Source organism: Podarcis erhardii, assembly GCF_964252035.2.
Source record: "Podarcis erhardii genome assembly, chromosome: 7".
NCBI classification, from domain to species: Eukaryota; Metazoa; Chordata; class Lepidosauria; order Squamata; family Lacertidae; genus Podarcis; species Podarcis erhardii.
This window is the reverse complement of record NC_138511.1, coordinates 24,985,228-25,008,223: the sequence shown is the minus strand read 5'-3', so window position 1 is coordinate 25,008,223 and position 22,996 is coordinate 24,985,228. Positions and strand designations below refer to the sequence as shown.

The window sequence follows — 22,996 nt, the reverse complement described above, 5'->3', positions numbered from 1 at the left end:
GCATCCAAACATCAACAAAAACCACTGCCACGCCCCTTGGGAACCCTCATGCAAAGTTTGGTGACAGTATCTCAGGACGCGATATGAACTCATGCCAAAAAATGGGTGAAGTCACACCCAAAATGTTTCAGTACGCTATGGTAATTCAAAATGGCACCTGGAGTTCAAACATCAATGCATGCCTCATCTTAGAAAGCTTCGTCCCAAGGTTGGCAGTGGTATCTCGAGAAGTGGCCAAACCTATCCCAGAAAATGGGAAAAGTCACGCCAAAGTGATGTTTCGGTCTGCCACCTTGATTCAAATGGCTCACAACATCCAAGCATTAATGTAGATGGCTGCCCCCACCTCTGAACAAGCTACATTTCCTTTGTTGCTTTGAAAATAAATTATATTAAATAATAAAATTATTAATAAATTTTAATAAATATCTTTTTTAAAAAAACTGCATTTCCCTGGATTCTTGGGGGGAGAAACTGTGATTGTTTTAAATGATATACTGCTTTAAACGTTTAGCACAGCTGGGACCTAGGAAATGAGTGATGTTTTAATTTCTCCTGGGATTTGGGGGCAGATGCGAATTTGGTGTGCCTGGGTATGGCCTAGAGAGAGTCCCAAGGGCCATACAGAGAGGCCTGGGGAAGGAGGGGTGCTGTGTCTTGGGTCTGAGATTACCCATCCCTGGAATAGATCCAGTTAGCCGGAAGTCTTCCTGCACCTGTTTTAGGGTCCACAGTCAGCTCAAGCCTGCCTAGGGCCTCCCCTTTGCCCCATGTGAACAGGGTGCCCTGCTAAGCGGATCACTTGCACATCACCCAAAAGGAAGAAAGGGATTTGCCAGGAAAGGGAGGGCACAGATTTGCATTTACTTTTCATAGGCTAATTTATATGAATAGACGATAGACCAGGGCCAAATGAAGAGGCCCCGAGGCCTGAAAAGATTATAGTGCACATACACACGCCCGCAATTGGAGTTCAAGATATCAACAACATTAAACTGTGAAATGAAATTTTAAAATAAATAAAGCATGGATTTATTGCAACGCAAGGCCAGATCTGATTTCCTTGAGTTATTTCGATCTGCGTCTGTAGGATCGCTAACGATCTCCCGCTGTCGTGGGAGCTGCCTCCATTAAGGCAGACCGGAACCGGAGCCTGTCCTGCAGGATCTCCTAGAACATTGCTTGAAAACTGCCGCTCTGCAGACGGAACGAGGAACTCTGGCCCACAATCGGAAGCCCCCTGGAATCCCGGAAGCAGAACCTTCAAGATAATTTGAAATGAAACGGACCTTCTCTGTTCCTGGACGCTGGGCCTGGTGCCTCCTGCCTGCAGATCCCAGAGACATAACAATACCTGCCTGCAGACCCACAGACATGCCGCCAACACCGTCCTCCTAATCCTGTCCGCAGCCAGCAAGATGCGAGCTAACCACAAAGGAGGGGTTTAACTGAAAATGCTAGTGAGCCGCCTGGCTTCTCTCCTCTGCCTCATCACCACACAGGTCCTAAGCAAGATCCATGGTAAGACCCTTACATGATGGGTGGGGGACAAACGAAACCTAGAACCCCTTCTGTGACTGCCTTTGTAAAAATAAAAATGGTTCTTAGATTTCATAGAACCAAAGAATTTCAGAGTTGGAAGGATCACTTAAGCCAATCACCATCAATGTAGGAAGCACAACTAACATTTCTTGCCTGCCCGTAAGGTCACAGGATTGCATTATTGCAATGTCAAAGGTAAAATATTAAAATCTGTTAAAAGAAACGTATGATCAAGGGTGGGTCCCAAAAGTGTGTATCTCAGGTGTTCAGCGTCCTGATGAAATTGCCAGGAGACTTCAAATCAGCTAGCGCAGGAATGTCCAGCTTTTGTGTTAGTTGCCTCTCTTCATTTAGGGATAATTTGTGCCCGTTAGAAGAGGAGGAGCAACATTTTGGGGGCTGAGGGCTATATTCCCTTGTGGATATTCACCCCCCTCTCTCCTCTGCACCCATGCATTCATTCTGTCTCTCCTACACACACAAACTCAAGGGTGCTGAGGCTTTTCACCCCAAGGGCCTCATTCCCTTCTGGGTCCGCAACTTTCAATGAACTTTACTCTGAACTGGGTAAGTCCCAGTATGTCCCACCCCAGGAAGTGGTGATTTAACATTTATTTGTGCCCTTTTTGACTACTGAAGCCATGCGCCTCCATTTTGAGGGTGGTGGCAGTGATCAACAATTATGCATCTCTTCCCGGCCTCTCTAGATCCACATAAACAGGAATGTGTCACCAGGAGGATTCTCTGTCACCCGAAGGCCATTTGCCAACTTGACAAGCTGACATCTGATTACTATTGCCGGTGTCTGCCAGGCTACAAGGGGGATGGAATAAACAATTGCCAAGGTAAGTTAATACCTGTGTGCACATCTGCCTCTTATGGGGGGCAGCAGAGACCCGCAGTGGCTAGAATTCAGTCTTCTATACCACGTTAAAACATTCCCTCTCATGCACACAGATAGCCCAAGGAACCCTAAAAATGCTTTTAGTGCAGTGTGTGTGTGTGTGATGCGGATGTGTGAATCTGTCAATTTTTGTTTCTCATTTTCCCAATCCTAAATTTGGTTCTCCACATTTCCACATCTCATTGCATACTTTTTTTAAGTCCTCATGAAAATTAATCAGCATTTTAGTGCAGATTTCTCCTAATATACACAAGCTTCTATGCAATTTTGCCTAATACACACATTTTTTACAGAGCAACTTTTCACCATATGGATTTTTGTAAGTCATATTCACTAATGCAGGCATGTCCAAAGTCTGTTTCGGGGACCTAATCTAGCCCACTGGTTGATTTAATCCAGCCTCCGTGGCCCAACAGCTAACAACTTTGGTCAGGCCTCATGCATGTTCACTTCATCAAATCTGGCCCTCTTTGAAAAAAGTTTGGGCACCCCTGCATGCATTCATTTTATGCACACTTTGCCCCAGTATATGTATTTTTGCACTCGGCTGCGGAACTGCACTGCAAGTTTCAGAAAACTGCAAATTTCAAAGGAAGGTTGTGCTTTGGTCCACATATTGTGTGAATTAAATGTGAATCAAATGCGAATTAAATGAGAATTAAATACAAATTTCTCTTGTATCCCTAGTATCCAAGTATCTTGGAACTGGAAAGACCTGGATTCAATGTGTGTGTGTGTGTGTGATTAATTATTGTTTAATTGCTTCATGATGTTTTCTGGGATGTGATTCATAAATGAAATAAGTGAATAATAATTACCCACCTTTGTAACATTGTGTGGTCTTGGTTGATCACTCTCCCTCCCTCTCCCAGACTCCATTTATCCGATCTGTAAAAGAGGGATATGATTAAACGCTTCCTTCACAAAGTTCTTCTGTGGAAGAAAGAGATAAAGACAGATACTGAAAGATAAATTTGTCGAATGAGAATTGCTGCCTATATTATTAATAGCAAGTGTTGCAGAGACTAATATTGACCAGTTTGAAGCTATTGGAAGCATAAGAACCGACTCCTTTTGGAATAAATCATTGTTCAGACTCTTAAAAATATTATTCAAACTTTTACTGACAGAACTCTTTTAAAATAAAAAAGATATATCAAATCACATCTCCAAAATATCTATACAATGCATTGTGCTGTCCAGCAAAAAGAGTCACATTTTATAAAATATGAAATAATCCAAACAGACCTAAAAGCAAAGGTCTCTGTCTCTGTCTCTCCACACCCTGCATTCCAGCCTCCGGGCTGTTTACTCTCCCTTCAGGAGAACTTCGTTTACATGCTCACTCCATTGAGTTTGGGAGAAAAGACTCAAAGGCAACTTGATTCAGAATGGAGATTTGCAACCCAATACCTCTCACATAATCTAAAGTCACAACACTCACATGTTAGCTACCAGAGAAACAACGATCAGTTAATCGTTCACTTAGCAAGAGCTCAAAGTGTTCTCCTTGGCTTTAATATACTGTAACCTCGTTGAAAAACCTACCTACCTACCTGAACTGACCTCACTCTTTGTCTGCATGCAGACCCTGGGTTCCGCATCACCATTTCCAATGCATCTGTTTGCGATGGGTTCGGAGAGCAGGTCTGTCTCCTCAAGGCAAGAGAGAGGAAAGTCACCTTCAACATCACGGTCTCCATCTTCGGCAGACGCCACCAGCACGAAGTGAGGTGGTACAAATTCTACTCCGGCCAAAGCCCACAGTTCTACAGGTATGCTTGCGTGGAGTGCAAAATACAATCTGGTGTGCATCTCTTAAGATGTAGCCCTATCTGTAGTCCTTTTCAAGGCAGCTGTTCACCAGAGGTGAATTTCGGGGAACACGACTGGTTTGCCCGTAATGGGCACCGAGCTGAGAGGGTGACTCGGGGGCAGCGCAGCAGTGACTTAGAAAGCAAGAGGCAGGGAGGGGCTGGATTTTGGCATCACTCCAGTTGCCGCTAAAATCTGAAAGCCCCAAGTCCACCACTATGGCATTTGAGATGTCTTTCTAGTTCTGAGCCATTACAGAAACTTCCAACAATAACAAGAGGCTTTAAAACAGCCAATTAGTTGCTCCCTTCGAAACGAGACAATGAACACAAGGCAGGCACCACATGTACAATGTCACCAACAATGACTTATTTCAGAAATTATTGCAGCCCCAAAGGCTGTTGGGCAGGACCACCCAAGGTGTAATTCCGCCCCCAAAGCTTATTGCCCATTCCATGAATATGTGCAAATCCGACCGGAGTGTAAAAACGTCTTGTGGGTTGTTTCATGCAGTTTGCCCATAATAGTGGCTGAGACAGAGGAGGTAGGTTTTGTAGACCAGATCCTATTCCAGCTAAACTCTGTCAATTTCCTTCCCCAAGTCCTGTTCCCAGATGGATTTCAAGCCTGAGGAAGGAGCATGTAAGGAGTTGAGAAGCGCTGTAAAATATGAAAATGATGCTTGGATGGTACTTTACACCTAATAAATTATCTAAAATGTATAAGAAGGCTCCTAATACAGCGGTACCTTGGGTTAAGTACTTAATTCGTTCTGGAGGTCCGTTCTTAACCTGAAACTGTTCTTAACCTGAAGCACCACTTTAGCTAATGGGGCTTCCTGCTGCCACCGTGCTGCTGGAGCACGATTTCTGTTCTCATCCTGAAGCAAGGTTCTTAACCCAAGGTACTATTTCTGGGTTAGCGGAGTCTGTAACCTGAAGCGTATGTAACCTGATGTACTACTGTAATTGCTGGAAGTGTAAACAGGTAGATGGAGATATAGATATAGATATAGATATAGATATAGATATAGATATAGATATAGATATAGATATAGATATAGATATAGATATAGATATAGATATAGATATAGATATAGATATTCCATATGTGGTGGAGTCGCAAGAAAAGGAGGGTATTTGGGGAAATGATACATGATGAGATAAGAAAAAAATGTTTAAAATGAGTTTGTCCAAAAAGCCTGAAGAATTTCTGTTAAGGATTATAGGGGCAGAAATCCCCACCCCACCCCGCCAAAATGCTATGCATGTAACAACAGCAGCTAGGATTCCACATGTGAAAAAATGGAAGGAAGAAGAAGTTCCAGCCAAAGAAGAACGGATAAGTTAGGATAAGGAACTATGCTGAACTGGCAAAATTAACAGCAAAATTAAGAGAATCTAGTGATGAGTCTTTTATGGAGGACCGGATGCCTTTTTCAGACTATTTAAAGAAATATTATAGTATGATGAACTCATAAGCAGGATTTGAGCTACAAGCAGCAGAAGGTTATTAGATTATAATGTTGTGATTTGATAGACAGAAGATAGGGGTGCAGCAGAAGGGGAGAAACAACAACTCCATGGGGAAAGGGGTGAGAAGTTGACAAAAAGAAGGGGAAAGACTAAATTGTGCTTTGACTGTATATGTTGAAAATGTTGAAACTTAATGAAATGTAATTGGAAAGAGACAGAGAGAAGCACTGAGAAACCGAATGCAGGCAAGGCTGAAATGGTTTCAAAGCTTGAGAGTGTATCTTGGGAGATGAAATTAAATGGCTTATTTGGTACATTCTCAGCCATCACTTACCCCATGGATGTTGCTTTGCAGCTATCGGAGAAGATTGGCGCTTGGGAAGAACAGGCCTCTGAGGATGGCTGTGCATGATCGTGGGCAGGCGCTGACACTACTTTCAATCAAAGAGGATGATTTTTACCCAAATCTTTTCTGGGCAGAAGTGAAACCAAGCACACCACCCACCAAGGCGGCCGTGGTTGAGGCCTATGACCTGACAGGCTTCCAGCTGTTAAATCCTTCCAATCTGAGATACTATTTTGCTCTGGATAGCATGCCTATAGGTAAGGCAACTTTTAAATTCTCCCCTAGATTTGTTGCAACTTGACTTCAAGACAGCAGATATGCTCAAGGAAGGAAGGCCGATGCTCACTCTATGCAGTGGTACCTCTGGTTAAGAACTTAATTCATTCTGGAGGTCTGTTCTTAACCAGAAACTGTTCTTAACCTGAGGTACCACTTTATCTAATGGGGCCTCCCGCTGCTGCCGCACGATTTCTGTTCTCATCCTGAAGCAAAGTTCTTAACCCGAGATACTATTTCTGGGTTAGCAGAGTCTGTAACCTGAAGTGTCTGTAACCTAAAGCATTTGTAACCCAAGGTACCACTGTATAACAATAGTATAACATTAATATGCACCCACTCCTCATGTCAGTCCTGCCTTAAAATAGCAGCAGACATAAATTTCAAACCTGGTCAGTTCCTCTCTATGCAATGAGATAATAATAATAATAATAATAATAATAATAATAATAATTTACTATTTGTACCCCGCCCATCTGGCTGGGTTTCCCCAGCCACTCTGGGCGGCTTCCACAGAAACCAAAAATACACTAAAATATCACAGATTAAAAACTTCCCTGAACAGGGCTGCCTTAAGATGTCTTCTGAATTGACTTCTGGGTTGGCGCCTCCGACAATGGCGGAATTCCTCTGATCGGGAGGAATTTGCTCCGTGGAAATCAGGGTCTAGCCGCCACGGCGAAGGCGGAGACCCACTAAAAATCACAGGCGGGAGAAGCCTGTGAACGTGGGATTCGGCTGGCACCTTTTGCGCCTCCCCTACTCACAGGGAGACCCGGTTTCGGGGATCCGGAGCGACGTGGGCTGAGCGGCACAGTGCTTCGAATTGACTGCTTCTTTCACGGAGTGAAGCCGCACTGCTGTTGCCGGAGAGTGCTGACTTTTTCCTGTGGACAATTTGATCCTAAACAACTACCCGTGAGTAGAACGGAAAATTGGATTTTTAAACGTCTTAATTTGGCACTGAAACGGGGAGGTTTCAAACAGGAAGTCCCCCTTCCCCTTTTGTAAATAGATTGAAGCAAAGAGCTTGCAAGCTAAAGTCTTGGAAAGTCCTCTGTAAAGGATTAAACTTCCATTGGCTAAAATCATTAAACCCCCCTTGGAAGCAGGAGAAGGGGGGGGGAATTTGGGATTGCGTAAGCCTGCAGGAGAGAGTGAAGAAAGTTAAATTACCCCCGCTCTGAACCTGGAAACGGGCTGCTAGTAAGACTGACGTTTTGGGAAAGTTCATTGACTGTGAATAAAACGTATCTTGACAGCTAGTTAAATAAGAGAAATACATTGTTTCCATTGTCTCCCTTTGCGTTTAAAAAGGAGTAAAAGTAACTGAAAATTGAAACTATTTTTATTGCTTGAACTGTGCTTAAAAGGATTGATACAAATAGAAATTGTTTCCCTCTAGAGGGAGCCTTTGAAACTGTTACAAGAGTTGAGCTGGTGGAATCTCCAGCTGCAAGATAAAAAACCGTGAGAACAGGGATTGACCTTGGATAGGTTAAGAATGTCGACAGAAGAAGCCTTAGTGATTGCATTATGTAAGATAAGTGATTCATTGGAACAGCTCCACAAGAAGACGGATCTGATGACTATCAAAATCAATAACTTGGGACAAAAAGTGACTAATTTGGGACAAAAAGTGAACATCTATACAGAAACCATTCAGGAATCGATACAGGAATCTACTTTGACATGGCAAACTGTGGAGAAGGCGAGGGAGAAAGTTGTTGTTGTTGAACCTAAAGTAATACAAGTGGAGAGGGAGAGAGCCCCAGCCTTACAGAGGCAATTTGATGACTATAAGTTGTTGCCTTCTATGATTGAATTCAGAGAAAGTCAGATTTTGAGGATTGGAGCCCTGCTTGGACTGGAGAAGGAAAGTTGGATAGATCACCTCATGCAGGGATTTACTGACCTTTGGGACCTGGACCTGGGTCAGGAGGAAATTGGAGTTGTGGGGACTTTCAGATTTGGAGGGATTTTGAAACACGTCCTGAAATATCTTTTGGATTTTAGTTTTAATTACGGAGATCTGGCTGACCTGTCGAGAAGGAATAAAAACATTGCTAGGTCGGAGCTTCCCCGAGATCTACTCTTCAGCATCAAAGGAAGGAAATTAAGAACAAGATCAGCAGAAGACAAAGTAAAGTGCATGTATAAATATGAAGAAGACCTGCAGAAGGGACCTGGAAAAGAGTTAAGAGCCTCGGACAGAAGATCACCAGGTTGATGGACTATATGGAATTGACAGAAATGACTGGCAGAATCCGAGACCAGGGAGAAGAGATGGTGGAAGAAGATTGGAAAAAGTTTAAAGTTTATTTATAGAAATACTGTAAAATTAATGAGTGTCAGAAAAATGTTGGAATGAAATTATATGGCTTTAGTAGAAATGTTATAAGGAGTTAAGCATAAATAAGTATTATAGTACTAATGGAAAATAAGGTTAAAATAAGTTAAGATAATTATATGACAGAAAATATAGAAAGATGGAAAGGAATTGCTGAAACAATTAATAGAAGTGGAATACAAAAAGGGAGGTGAGAGGAGGTCGATGAAACAAGGGAATGAAAGATAAGGCATTGAAATGGAATGATGTATGTTTTTAAATTGTTTTTGCTTTGTTTTGTTTAGTCTAATGTGTTAATGTTGCGTTGTGTACTGTTTATATATTGTATTGTATTGTTTTTTCTTTCTTTTGCTTCTTCTTTTTTTCTTTTCTTTTTCTTCTTTTTTGTAAGGTTTAAAAGTAATAAATATTATTTTTTTTTAAAAAAGAAGTCTTCTGAATGTCAGGTAGTTATTTATCGCTTTGACATCTGATGGGAGGGCGTTCTACAGGGCGGGCGCCACTACCAAGAAGGCCCTCTGCCTGGTTCCCTGTAACTTGGCTTCTCGCAATGAGGGAACCGCCAGAAGGCCCTCGGCGCTGGACCTCAGCGTCTGGGCAGAACGATGGGGGTAGAGACGCTCCTTCAGGTATACTGGGCTGAGGCCATTTAGGGCTTTAAAGGTCAACACCAGCACTTTGAATTGTGCTCGGAAACGTACTGGGAGCCAATGTAGGTCTTTCAAGACCGGTGTTATGTGGTCTCGGCGGCCGCCCCCAGTCACCAGTCTAGCTGCCGCATTCTGGATTAGTTGTAGTTTCCGAGTCACCTTCAAAGGTAGCCCCACGTAGAGCGCATTGCAGTAGTCCAAGCGGGAGATAACTAGAGCGTGCACCACTCTGGCGAGACAGTCCGCGGGCAGGTAGGGTCTCAGCCTGCGTACCAGGTGGAGTTGGTAGACAGCTGACCTGGATACAGAATTGACCTGCACCTCCACGGACAGCTGTGAGTCCAAAATGACTCCCAGGCTGCGCACTTGGTCCTTCAGTGGCACAGTTACCCCACTCAGGACCAGGGAGTCCTCCACACCAGCCCGCCCCCTGTCCCCCAAAAACAGTACTTCTGTCTTGTCAGGATTCAACTTCAATCCATTAGCTGCCATCCACCCTCCAACCGCCTCCAGGCACTCACACAGGACCTTCACCACCTTCACTGGTTAGGTAGAGCTGGGTATCATCTGCATATTGATGGACACCCAGTCCAAACCCCCTGATGATCTCTCCCAGCGGCTTCATATAGATGTTAAAAAACATGGGGGAGAGGACGGAGCCCTGAGGCACCCCACAAGTGAGGGCCCAGGGGTCTGAACACTCATCCCCCACTACCACCTTCTGAACATGGCCCAGGAGGAAGGAGCGGAACCACTGTATGACAGTGCCCCCAGCTCCCAGCCCCTCTAGACGGTCCAGAAGGATGTTATGGTCGATTGTATCAAAGGCCACTGAGAGATCCAGCAGAACTAGGAAACAACTCTCACCTTTGTCCCTAGCTTGCCGGAGATCATCAACCAGCGCGACCAAGGCAGTTTCAGTCCCATGATGAGGCCTGAATCCCGAATTGGAAGGGATCCAAACGGTCCACATCCTCCAGGCGTGCCTGGAGTTGTTCAGCAACCACGCGCTGAATCACTTTGCCCAAGAATGGAAGATTTGAGACTGGGCGATAGTTGGCCATACTGGCCGGGTCTAAAGATGTTTTTTTAAGAAGCGGTTTAATGACCGCCTCTTTCAGCGGATCTGGGAATGTTCCCTCACAGAGGGAAGCATTCACCACCCCGCAGAGCCCATCGCCCAGCCCTTCCCGGCTTGCTTTTATTAGCCAGGATGGGCAAGGATCAAGGAGACAGGTGGTTGGTTTCACGCGCCCAAGCAGCCTGTCCACATCCTTGGGGGTAATGGATTGAAATTGATTCCATGCAACTTGACCAGACAGAGCTCTAGCACTCTCCCGCCCCAGCCCTGCTCCCACAGTGGTATCTAGCTCCTTCCGAATATGAGTGATTTTATCTGCAAAAAACTTTGCAAAAACGTTGCAGGAGATCTTGGGGTCTTTACAAGGCCCCGGTGGTAAAGGTGATTCCGTTAAATTGCGAACCACCTGAAAAAATCTCCTGCTACTATTTTCTGCAGATGCAATAGAGGCGGTGAAGAAAGTCTTCTTCGCCGTCGCTATCGCCACTTGGTAGGCTCGACGTTGAGCTCTAACCTGTGTCCGGTCAGATTCGGAGTGAGTTTTCTGCCACCGACGCTCTAGCCATCTCAGCGCTTGTTTCATTGCCCTCAGCTCCGAAGAAAACCACGGGGCTGTCCGGCTCCATGCAATCAGAGAGGGCGCTTCGGAGCCAGACAGTCGATAGCCCTGCATTCCAGCGGGCCACCAGGGAATCAGCTGAAAGGCCATCAACATGGGATAAAGCATCCCCTACCACTCTCTGGAAACCATTTGGATCCATTAAGTGGCGGGGGCGGACTATCCGAATTGGTCCCACCTCCCTGCAGAGGGGAAGGGTCGCGGAGAAGTCCAGTTGCACCAGGAAGTGACCTGACCATGGCACTTCTTTTGTTTCAAAAATGAAAACACACACACACACTTACACACACACAAACTTCTATATTTCTACATACCAAAGGAGGTCCCCTTCCCGTACACACACTGAGTATGTAGAAACCACAACCTTGTTTCTGACCAGCTTCATTTCATTCCAAATTAGCAGCCAGATTCACTGTTAGAAGGAACGATAGTCATTTTGACTGAATTTTGCCAAAAGTTGGACTGTTGGGTGAGCGATGAAAACCCCAAATTCATGTAAATGCTGCACAAGTTATGGAAATTAAAGCAGACTGAGCAGTTCAGCCCTTTTTTGTTGGATGTTGTTATTTTTAAGTGGTCTTTGAGAGCACTGTAAACACGAGGCAAGTAGCTGTAGGAGCTCAGAATGTAACAGGACAGCGGGTGGAAGGAGATGTTCTCAGTGCAAATGGGGCACTCTCCCAACCACCTGCCTTCCTATTTAAAGCTGGTCTAGAGTGTGGCAGTTTCCTCTTCCTTAGTCCTTGCAAAACGAAGCAGGGAGGATGACAGGGACAAAACTGGAATTGTTTGGCTTTCCCATTAGTCTGCCATTAGCTCTGGCTCCATCTGTCATTGGCTGTGGATCCACCTCCTGGATCCATCTCTCTGCCTTCAGCCCTACCAGCTCCTGCAGCAGAGGGGGGGAGCCAGATGTTGTCGGACTCCCAACTCCCATCAGTGCCGCCCGGCATGACCAAATGGTCTGGGATGATGATGGGAGTTGTAGCTGCGGGGGGTTAATTTCAGCAAAAGCAATAAATACGGCGTTGCACTAGCCTATTCACTGAGGAGGTGTACCTGCTCCTTAAGCCAGGAGTAGCCGATATGGTGCTCCTCCAGATGTCGTGAGACTCCAGCTCCCATCAGCCCCAGCTAGCATAGCCGACAGCCAGGGGTGGTGATGGGAACTTTAGCCCAACTTCATCTAGAGCAGGGTTCCCCTAACCTGGGTGTCTGGCTCTTTTTGGACTACAATCCCCATCACCCCTGATGATTGGTCCTGCTGGTTAGGGAAGATGGGAGTTGTAGTCCCAAAACAGCTGGAGACCCAAGCTTGGGGAACCCTGATCTAAAGCTTTGCAGGTTTCCTTCCTCTGCCCCATAGCCACAAGTCAACACTCTTGACATGGCAGCTCACGACCCAGTGCATCAAGAGGTCTCTCTGTTTTCTTCTTCTGCTTCTATTTTTAGAGGTCGGAGAGTTCTTGGAAGGGGACAACGTTGCCATCCAGTTGCCGAAATACCTCCGGCTTCCTCCGTCCAGCTTTGTCCGGTGGATCAAGGAGCCCCGCCCCATGACGCTGCTGGACAGCCATGCAGTGGTGTTGGCCAACGGCCTGGATGAGCTTGAGATCAGAGGATTAATGTACGCTTGCCATCATCCGGGTGCTTTCAGGCTCAGCCTATAAACAGAAAGGTGTCCTCCAACTTCCCACTTTAGGGGGAGGGCTTATTTATTTTGACGGTGTCTGCCATGAGAATCTTTTGGGAACTATGAAAAAAACCCACAGTTTAATGTAAAGGGGGGTGGGGGTGGGATTGCTTCTTGGTGCATTGTAATGCTGAATGTTTATATTTTAATTTTTGCATCCTAGGCTTTTAAGGAGGCCTCTTTGGTTATCAAGAAGTATATATATTTATAATAATCTTCGTAATAAATTGTATGCGTCAGGGGTGGGGAAACGTGTGGCTCTCCAGATGTTGTCAAATTCCGGTTTCTATCAGCACCATCCAGCATAGCCAGCAGGGAAGGTGGAAGTTGTAGTCCAGCAATATCCTCACTGAGAAGGCTGACACCTTGCAATTCAAAGGTTCTTCACTGGGGAGAACAGGTTCCAGCTGCTCCTGACACAAGAACATAAGAAAGGCCTGCTGGATCAGACGAACAGCCCGTCTGGCCTAGCATCCTGTTCTCACAGTGGCCAACCAGATGCAGGGTCCGAGTGTGAGAGTGCTCTTCCCTTCCTGTGGTTTCCAGCAAGTGGGATTCACAAGCATTCACAAGCCTTTGCTCACGGAACTGATCTTTGTTCTGCACATGTAAGGACCTGATCTTCTAACGCAGTAGCCCCTACATTCTGGGAAGGAAGGGTGTTGTGTATCATAAGAACATAACAAGAGCCTCCTGGATCAGGCCCAATGGCTCACCTAGTCCAGCATCCCTGTGGACACCCAGATAACCCAATGGGAAGCCCAAATGCATGACCCGTGCTCAGCAGCACTCTCCCCTCCTATGCCTTCTTGCAACTGGTATTCAGAAACAACCTGCCTTTGTCAGGGGAGGCGGTGCATAGCCATCATGGCTAGCAGTCTCCGATATCCTCCATGAATTTCTCTAATCCTCCTTTAAAGTCGGTGGCCATCGCTGTCTCTCCTGTGGGATCAAGATTCACAGCTCATGCACTGCATGAAAAAGTACTTTTAAAAAATCTGTCCCAAATATTCCAGCATTCAACTTCACTGGAGGTCCATGAGTTCTAGTCTTACAGGAGGAGGGAAGAAGCATTCCTTAGTCTACTTTCTCCATGCCATACATAATTTTATAAAGTTTTAACTAGATTAGAGTGTGCACATGTGGGAGAGAGAGAATGTGTGTGCAAGAGAGTGTCTAGAACTGAGCATTTCTACATATTTTTGCTCTTTGGGTTTCAAGATTTCATGAAGCATATCTCACCATTGTTATCCCTTTCCTCGTCTCTTAGGGACACTGACTTTGGCTATTTCCGAGCACTTGTCTACGATTTTAGCCCTGATGTCCCTGGAAGGGTGTTAAACGCTCAGAGACTCTTCTTAATAAATAGGGGTATGGAATCTCACCCTCCTTCCCTCTTTTTTAAAAAATCCTGTTGTGGTTAATGGTTGTTAAAGCGATACACAACAATTCTTTTCTTGATTGTCAGTTTATGCCCAACCATCCCAGGTTTCGCTCTGCAATAGCGTTGGCTACACAAATGAACAAACAATGCCTGAATAGCTCAGTTGGTTAGAGCGCAGTGCTGGTAATGCCAAGGTGGCAGGTTTGATCCCCGTATGGGACAGCTGCATATTCCTGCATTGAAGGGGGTTGGACTAGATGATCCTCAGGGTCCCTTCCAACTCTACAATTCTTTGACTCTAATATTATAAGTATTAACTATTCTGCACCAAAGTATGCTCAGAGCAGCTTATGATGGTGTGGCCAAACAGTACCTGCAACAACAATTTCAGAGTTTAAAATACAGCCCAATGTCCTTTCTCAATCCATTCACTTCATCTGCTAGATATTTTGGAAAGTAGTTTGTTTGTCTGTCTGCCTGCCTGTTTGTTCGTTTGTTCTCTATACGTTTGGACAGCTCTCGAGGTATCGTCACCAGACTTGGCACAAGGGTTCTTGAGGTGGGGCTGGCAAACTTCATTACTGTTTGAATTCCAGGTGCCATTTTGAATCAAGATGGTGGGCCAAAACATGACTTTGGACTGGCTTCACCCAATTTTTTGTGTGACGCGTCCAAACTCACAAATTGTAGCCATTTTTTTATTAAAAAAACACATCCTTTTTTATTTATAAAAATATCTGGGCAAGGCTCCCTGCTAATAAAATATAAAACAGAAGCATAAGAAAAACAAGATGAAGCAATGATACAGTGGAAATGTGATCATTGAAACATTTTGGAATCATAAATATACAGCCTCTATATTCCTAAATACTGTGTCAGTAAGGCCGTGCTTGGTACTCTTTTGAATCTGAAGACCCTGTTGTGGTATTTTGTGTCTGCGTTCAAGTTTCTGCTATTCACGTGTTTCCTATCAGATATCAGCAAAACCTGCAGTGGAGGCCGGGATGAAGAAAACTGCAAATGCAATCCAGGATTTGAGGGAAATGGTATACACTGTGTTGGTAAATAATTGTGAGCTTTGTTTCTTCTAGTCTTTATTTTAGCATAGTACATAATGATCATAATGCTGCTATAAACAACCATTTATTTCCCACATATAGCGTTGATGCATGAATTATTGTGACATACACACAAACAGAGCCATTTTGTGTGGTGCCACACACCCTACAGCATCCATTTTGTGTGTGTGCCCCCACAACAGTACCTTAAAATTCCTATTGTGTCCATAGGCTGCAAAAAGGTTGGCAAAACCTGTGTTTAGAATACCTAAAGCTCAGTGGTAGCACACATGCCCTGCATGCAGAAGGTCCCAGGCAGGGCTGGGGTGGAACCTTGTTGGAAACCCTGCAGTGCTGCTGCCAGTCAGTGAAGACAATATTGAGTGAAAGGCAGCTTCTTAAATCCCTGTTTAAATCACCACTGTATTCAGAACCATGAGGACTGGGACCTTGCTTTATTTTTAAAGGAAGGGCAGCTATTATCCAGCTCCATTTAAAAGGATTCAGGTGGCAGGGGAAGGGCTGGAGAGCTGCTGCCAGTCAGTGTAGACAATGCTGGGCTTGATGTGCACAATGTATGTAGAGCATGCTCCTATATAGTCTCATTTTCTTCTTTTCTGCAAAGACATAGATGAGTGCAAAAAGGAGATGCCCGTGCATTGCCTGGCTGAAGCAACCTGCATCAACACATACGGATCATATTTTTGTCGCTGTCCAAAAGGCTTGGAAGGAGACGGTGTGCTCAGCTGCATAGGTAGAGGGAACGTCAGCGTCTCTGGTTGTGAAGAATAGTTGGGCTGGGCTGGGGAAACTGTGTCGCCTCTGGGTATTGCTGCAGAGTCCATCACTGACTGTTCACCCCAAGGTCCTAGCTCAATTTAAAATACAACATTAAAAACAGGTTTGTGATATATATATATATATATATATATATATATATATATATAAAATGCAATCACAATAATAACAGGGTGGGTCCCAGGGATATACAACTTGAGTGCCCAAGGCTAAGGTAAAGAGGTGCAGCTTTAGCATACAATGTAAACTGCACAGTGAAGGTGCCAGACACATACCTGTGGAGAGGAGTTCGACTACCTGGGGGCTGCCACAGAGAAGGCCCTCTCCTGGGCTGCCACCGCCTTTGCTTCTGAGGGTGGTGGAATTACCAATTACCCTTTGCCAATCCTAGCACCCAATGGGGGCCTGTAGGAAGGCAGGCAGTCTTTCAGATGCTTGGGGCCTTAGGGCTTTAAGCACTCGAGTAAGCAGCTAAAATTGGGCCTGGAACTGACAAACATTGTGGCTATGTGAGTCCCAAATGGAGCCCCAGTAACCTGACCACGGCATTTTGGAGCCATTGAAGTATACACGTCTTCAAGGGCAGTCCCATGCAGTGTGGATTGCAGTAACCCAGTCCGGCTAACAGATTATCTCTGAACCTTGGCTGTGCCAGCTGGAGCTCATGGGCATTGTGGGAGGGTTCCAAAAATATCTAGGGTGTTATCAGCTCACCACTTACAGGCCCCCCATTTCTGGTCCGTAATGGGTGGCCTGTAGCTCAGGTGTAGTAGACCTGACTTTGCATTCAGAAGTTCCAGGCTCAATCCCTGGCAGCCCCAGCAGACAAGGGAAAAAACAGGTCTGAGACATTGTGCAGCTTCTCTCTCACCCCCACCTTTTAGACATAGATGAATGCACCAGGGATTCCCATGCCTGCAACCAGGACGCGACGTGCCTGAACACCCTGGGATCCTACTTCTGCGTTTGCCAAAGTGGATTTACTGGTGACGGTGTTCACTGCGAAGGTAAGTTGCACAGACTGAATTGAATTCCCCCCTCCATCCCTACGCTCTATAACCAATCAGATTTGTAGAATGGCTCCAAACTACTATGAGAGAAAATGAAACTACCTCCTGCCGTCCCGCTTTCTCTACACCACATTATTAAGACTTTCATGTCTTCCTATAATTGTGGGCTTTATCCCTAAAGTGAAAAGTCTTCCTGGGCAGGGAAATGTCCTGTCCCTTGACCATCTTTGTTACCCTTTCCTAGTCATATGATATTGTTCTGGAAACACGTTGATTATTTATGGGAGAAGTGTGTGTTGGATGGTTATAAAGGAGCAGGAGAGGATAGTTTAATTAGTAATTATACCTCCACTTACTCACTTGTGTGAGAATGCAAATATGTATTTCAGCAGAGTTAAAAACCACCATCCATGCACATCTTATCTCTATAAGCTATTATGACAAGGTTGAATAACCTTTTAGAACAATTATTATATCCAAGGATGCTTTCGGCAGACTTGGATTGCCTTTTCCCATTTTTGTTTTGCTTTGTTTCCCTCTGAACAAAGAAATCACTCTCAGACTGTTTAGTAAACAAGAAAAAGACAAATTTAACTCACATCAAAAGTCTTATCAGGATCCAATATGTTACAGGGATGACAATCAGGCAGGCAATAATCCTTAAACGTTACAGATATCCATAGTTCAAAATGGAGATTGCTACCTGAAGGAGAGCAAAGAAACGTCCTCCCCCATCGCAGGCAGGGAAAAAATGAGTGTGTGACCCAACAAAAGAGGCAGGGATTAACCCATTGTCTTTTTCCTGTGACCAGGTTTGGGGGTATGACATCATAGAGTCCCCTCTGTACTGGTTCTGAAACTCCACGGTGCCATTGCCCCTGTTTGTGACTGCCTGCCAATCGTGCATTTGAGATTTGGGTTCCACATCCTCCCACATGGTGTGCATGTGTGTCTTTTTGCCGGTGTTCACCTCTCTCTCCTGCTGTTACAGCAAAAAGCAACTGGTCCCCATGGTCTCCGTGGTCCGTCTGTTCCGCCACCTGCGGCCTCCAGAACCAGATGCGCATCCGGCAGTGCACTCACCCAGAGAGCGGCATGCGATGTGTGGGCCCTTCCTCTGATCTCAAGCTCTGTCCTAAGACGCAACCCTGCCCATGTAAGCTGGCCTTCACTTCTTAAGCTGGGGCAGGCAGACCTCCCTTGCAGAAGGCACATCTCCACTGCAAAAGCACGTTTCTTTTATAACTTCATGGGAGCCCACCAGACAACCTCCAGTTGTGCTCACACCACTAAGAGGGTGGTCATATGCAAGTCCAGATTTCAGTGCCCTTTGTGCTTGTAAGCATTGGGTGGGTAGGTGGGGGTGACACTTTCATTTCCAGTTAGTGCATATTCCATAACCTCCTCCTGAGCAATCTCACAAATTTCTATGCCGGAAATCTTCTGGTTTATATTTGTTCCACTTTTGCTGTTCTGCAGCCCCTCTGGACAGCAATCATGTGGAAGCCTTGGGGAAGCATCCCAGAACAATTAATAAAGCAGAATAATTCCACCTCTAATGTGGCACCACTCTTCTTGTGTCAAAAACAGGTTCCAGAGCATGCTTGCAATAAAACACCAGTCTGGAGAGGCCCATGGTTTCTTCCAAAGAATCCTGGTTTGTTCTTGCAAGTAGGGATGGATGAATCCGCCAGTTCTGGTTTCCCTCAGTTTCTCATTTTTCCAATCTTGACACTCAGTTCTCTACTTTCCCAAGCACTTTGCATTTCTTTTCTCTATCTTTTTTTTAAAAAAAAATAAATCCCCATGAAAATGTGTCATTGTTTCAGTGCAAATGTATGCTCATACACACATTTCTGTTTGCACTTTCCCCTAACAAATGCATTTAAGTGTATATTGTTTTGTTGGAGAACTGCACCACAAAATGCAGAGGAGTGCAAATTCTGAAAGGCAGTTGTTCTTCATATTGCATCTATGCCGTTATTCTGCATATTGATTTAGGAAGGGTGAATTAGGCAGTTTCTCATTTAAATGCAAACAAAAACAGAATTCTGCCCTGTACCTATTCTGAGATGCCTCTCCCTCTCCTCTCCCCTGCTTCCCCTTTGTCAGAGGATCACACATCTCTCGCTGATCTCACAGCACCTCTTATGTCCTTTGTCACTTGACCACTTTTTATCCCCTCTTCCCTATTGTTCAACTCAAGTCCAGAGGAAGTGGAACCATTCTCCTCCCACCCTCCCATTCCTATTTCCTTGTGTGTCAAGTATTTTTAGATTGCAAATCTTAGAGCTGCTAAGCTTCTCTTAGACACACTCTCTCTTTCCCCCTTTTTGCTAAAAGGTATGGAATAAATGCTGTGAATAAATAAAGCCAGGGTGGAGAAAAACCCGAGGAAATAGCAAAGAGTAGAACTGGGAAGATCCTAGCACTCAAAACACATGCACTTAGCCACTGGCCATTGTGCAACACCAGTCATGTCCACAGAAGAAGAAGGAGGAGGAGGAACCTGCTTGTCCAAAACTGATGTCGAGAATTGGTAAACAATTTTCTCCTTTCTTTCTTTTAGACAACGGCCATTGGTCAGAGTGGTCACCCTGGTCCATGTGTTCGGAGAAGTGTTCTGGGGTCAAGAAAAGGATTCGAATCTGCGACAGCCCTGCTCCTTCCGGAGGGGGCCTGCCTTGTGAAGGGGAGAAGGAGGAGCTTGCAATGTGCAATGACAGCCAGTGTCCAGGTGCAGCCATCATCTTGCAGAGGGATTGGGCGATCATGAAGGGGACCTTGCTGGGAGAAGCATAAGGCACCCTTTGGGCTTGAATGCTGAATCCTTAGAAACCTTGAGGGAGTTCCCCAGCTGTGAAGCTCTTCCCAAAAGGCGAGGGCGATGGGTTGGACTGGCAGGTGACTCTTACGTCAACACACCAGCAACAGGACAGGGTCCTCTCTTACATCTGAAGGCAGCAGACAAACATAAAGGGCACTTCACTTCCACTCCCTCGTCCATCCCTGTGTCTGCCACCTGAGGCTGCCGCTGCCTCTTTCTGCCTAATACTAGGGCCGGCCCTGTCTGAAAGCATCCAAGAACAGGCTGCTGGACAGGTCTTTGGTTTGATTCAGCAGGGCTCATCTTACATTCTCACATTCCCTTTCCCCAAGACAAGAACATAAGGAGAGCACTGCTGGATGAGCCCCACCAGTCCAACATGCTGTTCTCACAGTGACCATCCCATGAATCACTTGTTCCTTCCACACTTTTCAATGCACTTCCCCATCACTTTCCTAACTGCAAAAGTCTTGCTTCTTCAGCATGATTCTTTCACCTGCCTCCCTTTAATTGTGCAATCCTGAAGTATGCACTTGAATATTTCATAGAAAATACTGACCGTCTGGAGGCAGCGGAATATCATGGACTGACCCGGCTGGTGGGAAGCCCAAACTGAACCCTTTGCTTTCTCTCTGCCTCAGTTGACGGAATGTGGTCTCCCTGGGCATCCTGGACTCCCTGCCCCGTCACCTGCGGACTAGGAGTCGTGAGCCGATCTCGACAGTGCAACAACCCTGCCCCACAGCAGGGAGGGAATAACTGCAGTGGGCATGGGTATGAGGAAGGCTCTTGCGGATTTCCGGTGAGAGAAGCAGGTTTTTGAAATCATGGCTACAAAGGACAAGAGAACGTTTTCAGACAGGGCTGGGGAACCTCGCATCACCCTTGGCCATCCTTGACTCAGATTCCGGGAGGGGAGTACCCACATCAGGATCATTGCACCAGTGGAGGGGGATTTAATTGTTTTAGCATGTCCCCTCCCAGGAAAAGTAGCAGTTTTGGAGGAAGGGTTTTAATTCAGATAGCAGGCCAAAGGGAAAGGGCTAAGGGATTTCGCCACTAGCAAACTACTTTCCAAAAGCATTCTGTCCCACATGGTTGTTGTTGCTCTTGTTGCTGTTTTTAAAAGGCAAGCATGTCCTGTGCTTTCTGTTCTGAAAATTGCAGTGGTGAGGTTTGAGCAATGCACAGGAAATTCAGCATCTCCAACCTGCAGACTGTGCCTGCCCCAGCACAATCTTTCAATATGTTGACAGTCTGGATATTGACACACTCTTCTGTCTCATCTCTCTCTCTCTCTCTCTCTCTCTCTCTCTCTCTCTCTCTCTCTCTCTCTCTGTCTCTCTCATTTTTATTTATTTATTGCATGCAGGAGGCTTACTGCAAATACCTGCCCAAACCATCTGAATCTATAATAACAGGGAAACTGATTCAATGAGTACCCAAACATTGGTCAATGCGGCAGTGGGAAGAATACCAGCAACCGGCCAAGTATGGCTTCTCTCAGTTTGTGGGCCAAATTTCATGGTGTTGTGAAGGACAATCCAGCCACTGCTTAGTGAGAATTGGGGCCAGTGCAGACAGAACCATTCTCAGGTGCCCAAAAGCTGGGGGGGGGGAGGGAGGAAAGGAAAAGAATTGTACCAATGGACAACTTTAGCAAAGAACGGTTTGGGAAGAAAATTTTGGAACCGTATTAATTGCACTGAGAAACACCTGGAGTTGAGTATCTTCTCTGGAATGAAGCATCCTGTGAAATATCATGCACAACTATGTCCACAGTTAATGGATTTTGCATGGGTGCACAAGAGTCTTTGGAAATGAACACAGATGTCGTGTTTGCAGAAGGGCCTGTGCACTGTGGTCATTTGAGGAACCCAGACCACAGTAAAGCAGATGATGGGAGGAGTTTCTGGTCCCAGGCAACAAAGGGCAGAGACTGGTCAATGATGAATATGATTAAAGTTCCCCCAGCTTTTATACTGGATCAAATTATTATTATTATTATTATTATTATTATTATTATTATTATTATTCTACTCTCAGTTTTGAAAGGCTTCTGCAGCATCATTATTACTCTGTGAAACAGAAAGGACTTCTACTTCCAGGGGTGTTCAGGGTGGCATAGGTTTCATGCATCCATCATAAACGACCTACCTTCTTCTCCTAGAAGACATTTTGCTGCATGAAATGGAGGAAAATTCAGGACAGATGAAAGAGCACAGCATGTCTTTAAACTATGGAATTTGCTCCCACTAGAATTAATGGTGGCAACTAACTTTAAAAAAAGGTAAAGGGGCCCCTGACCATTAGGTCCAGTTGTGACCGACTCTGGGGTTGTGGCGCTCATCTCGCTTTATTGGCCAAGGGAGCCGGCGTTTGTTCGCAGACAGCTTCCGGGTCATAGGCAGATCCTGAAGGCTATCCTTGACGGAAAACCAGTTGAAGAAGGTGGCAAGTGGGGAGAGTCCTGCCTGCAGACTTCCCGTTGGCATCCATTTGGCTGCAGAATGCTGGACGAGAAGAGCCTCTGGCATGGTCCAGCAGGGATTAGTCCTATGCTGCATAACCCATCTTTGATGGCTTTGAAGGGGGATAAGGCAATTGGCAGCTACTAGCCAGATTGTCCATGTTTACCCTGCAATATCAGAGGTTTTTAGGTCCCGGCTTGTGAGCCTCCCAAAGGCATCTTTGGCTGGGTGCTGAGAGAACAGGAAACTAGACTAGAAGGGCCTTTGGCCTGATCCTGCAGGGTACTTCTTATTATGGCAATACAGCACTCAACTGGACTGGTAATAGATCTTACTCCTGCAGTGTTGATGGGATGTTGTTGTTGTTGTTTAGCCGTTTAGCTGGGATAGCATTCTTCAAAGCATGTGAGGGGAGCAGACTAGTTTAGAGGGTAAAGGGCAGGGGATAGCTCAGTCGGTTGAGCATGAAACTCTTAATCTCAAGGTTGTGGGTTCGAGTCCCGTGCTGGGCAAAAAATGCCTGCACCACAGGGGGTGGGACTGGATGACCCTCGGGGACTCTTCCAACTCTACGATTCTATGTGGCTCTCACAGCTCCAGCAACTCCCCTAGTGCTGTGTCCACTGAGGTGCTATCTCACCCTGCCTATTGGTAGGGCCACTCCTGATTCAGCAGCCTGTGTCAGAGGCTGTATCAT

The 22,996-nt window shown here is 45.5% G+C and overlaps 1 protein-coding gene across 2 annotated transcripts; it reads left to right on the top strand.

The window, feature by feature from the left end:
• Window positions 1-1,289: 1,289 nt before the first annotated feature.
• LOC309346815 (uncharacterized protein) lies at window positions 1,290-21,808 on the top strand. Of its 2 annotated transcripts, none has more exons than XM_081871033.1 (13): window positions 1,290-1,521; window positions 2,250-2,387; window positions 4,035-4,221; window positions 6,092-6,339; window positions 12,511-12,685; window positions 14,022-14,122; window positions 15,110-15,181; window positions 15,819-15,947; window positions 16,876-16,998; window positions 17,993-18,157; window positions 19,571-19,738; window positions 20,470-20,630; window positions 21,201-21,808. In XM_081871033.1, exons 1-13 carry the CDS (start codon window positions 1,455-1,457, stop codon window positions 21,264-21,266), a joined length of 1,800 nt encoding a protein of 599 aa, XP_081727159.1. In that variant the 5' UTR covers window positions 1,290-1,454; the 3' UTR covers window positions 21,267-21,808. The 2 variants fall into 2 exon arrangements, with proteins under 2 accessions (XP_081727159.1, XP_081727158.1); XM_081871032.1 differs by having other exon boundaries at window positions 1,291-1,521; window positions 15,110-15,196.
• The last annotated feature ends 1,188 nt before the right edge of the window (window positions 21,809-22,996 follow it).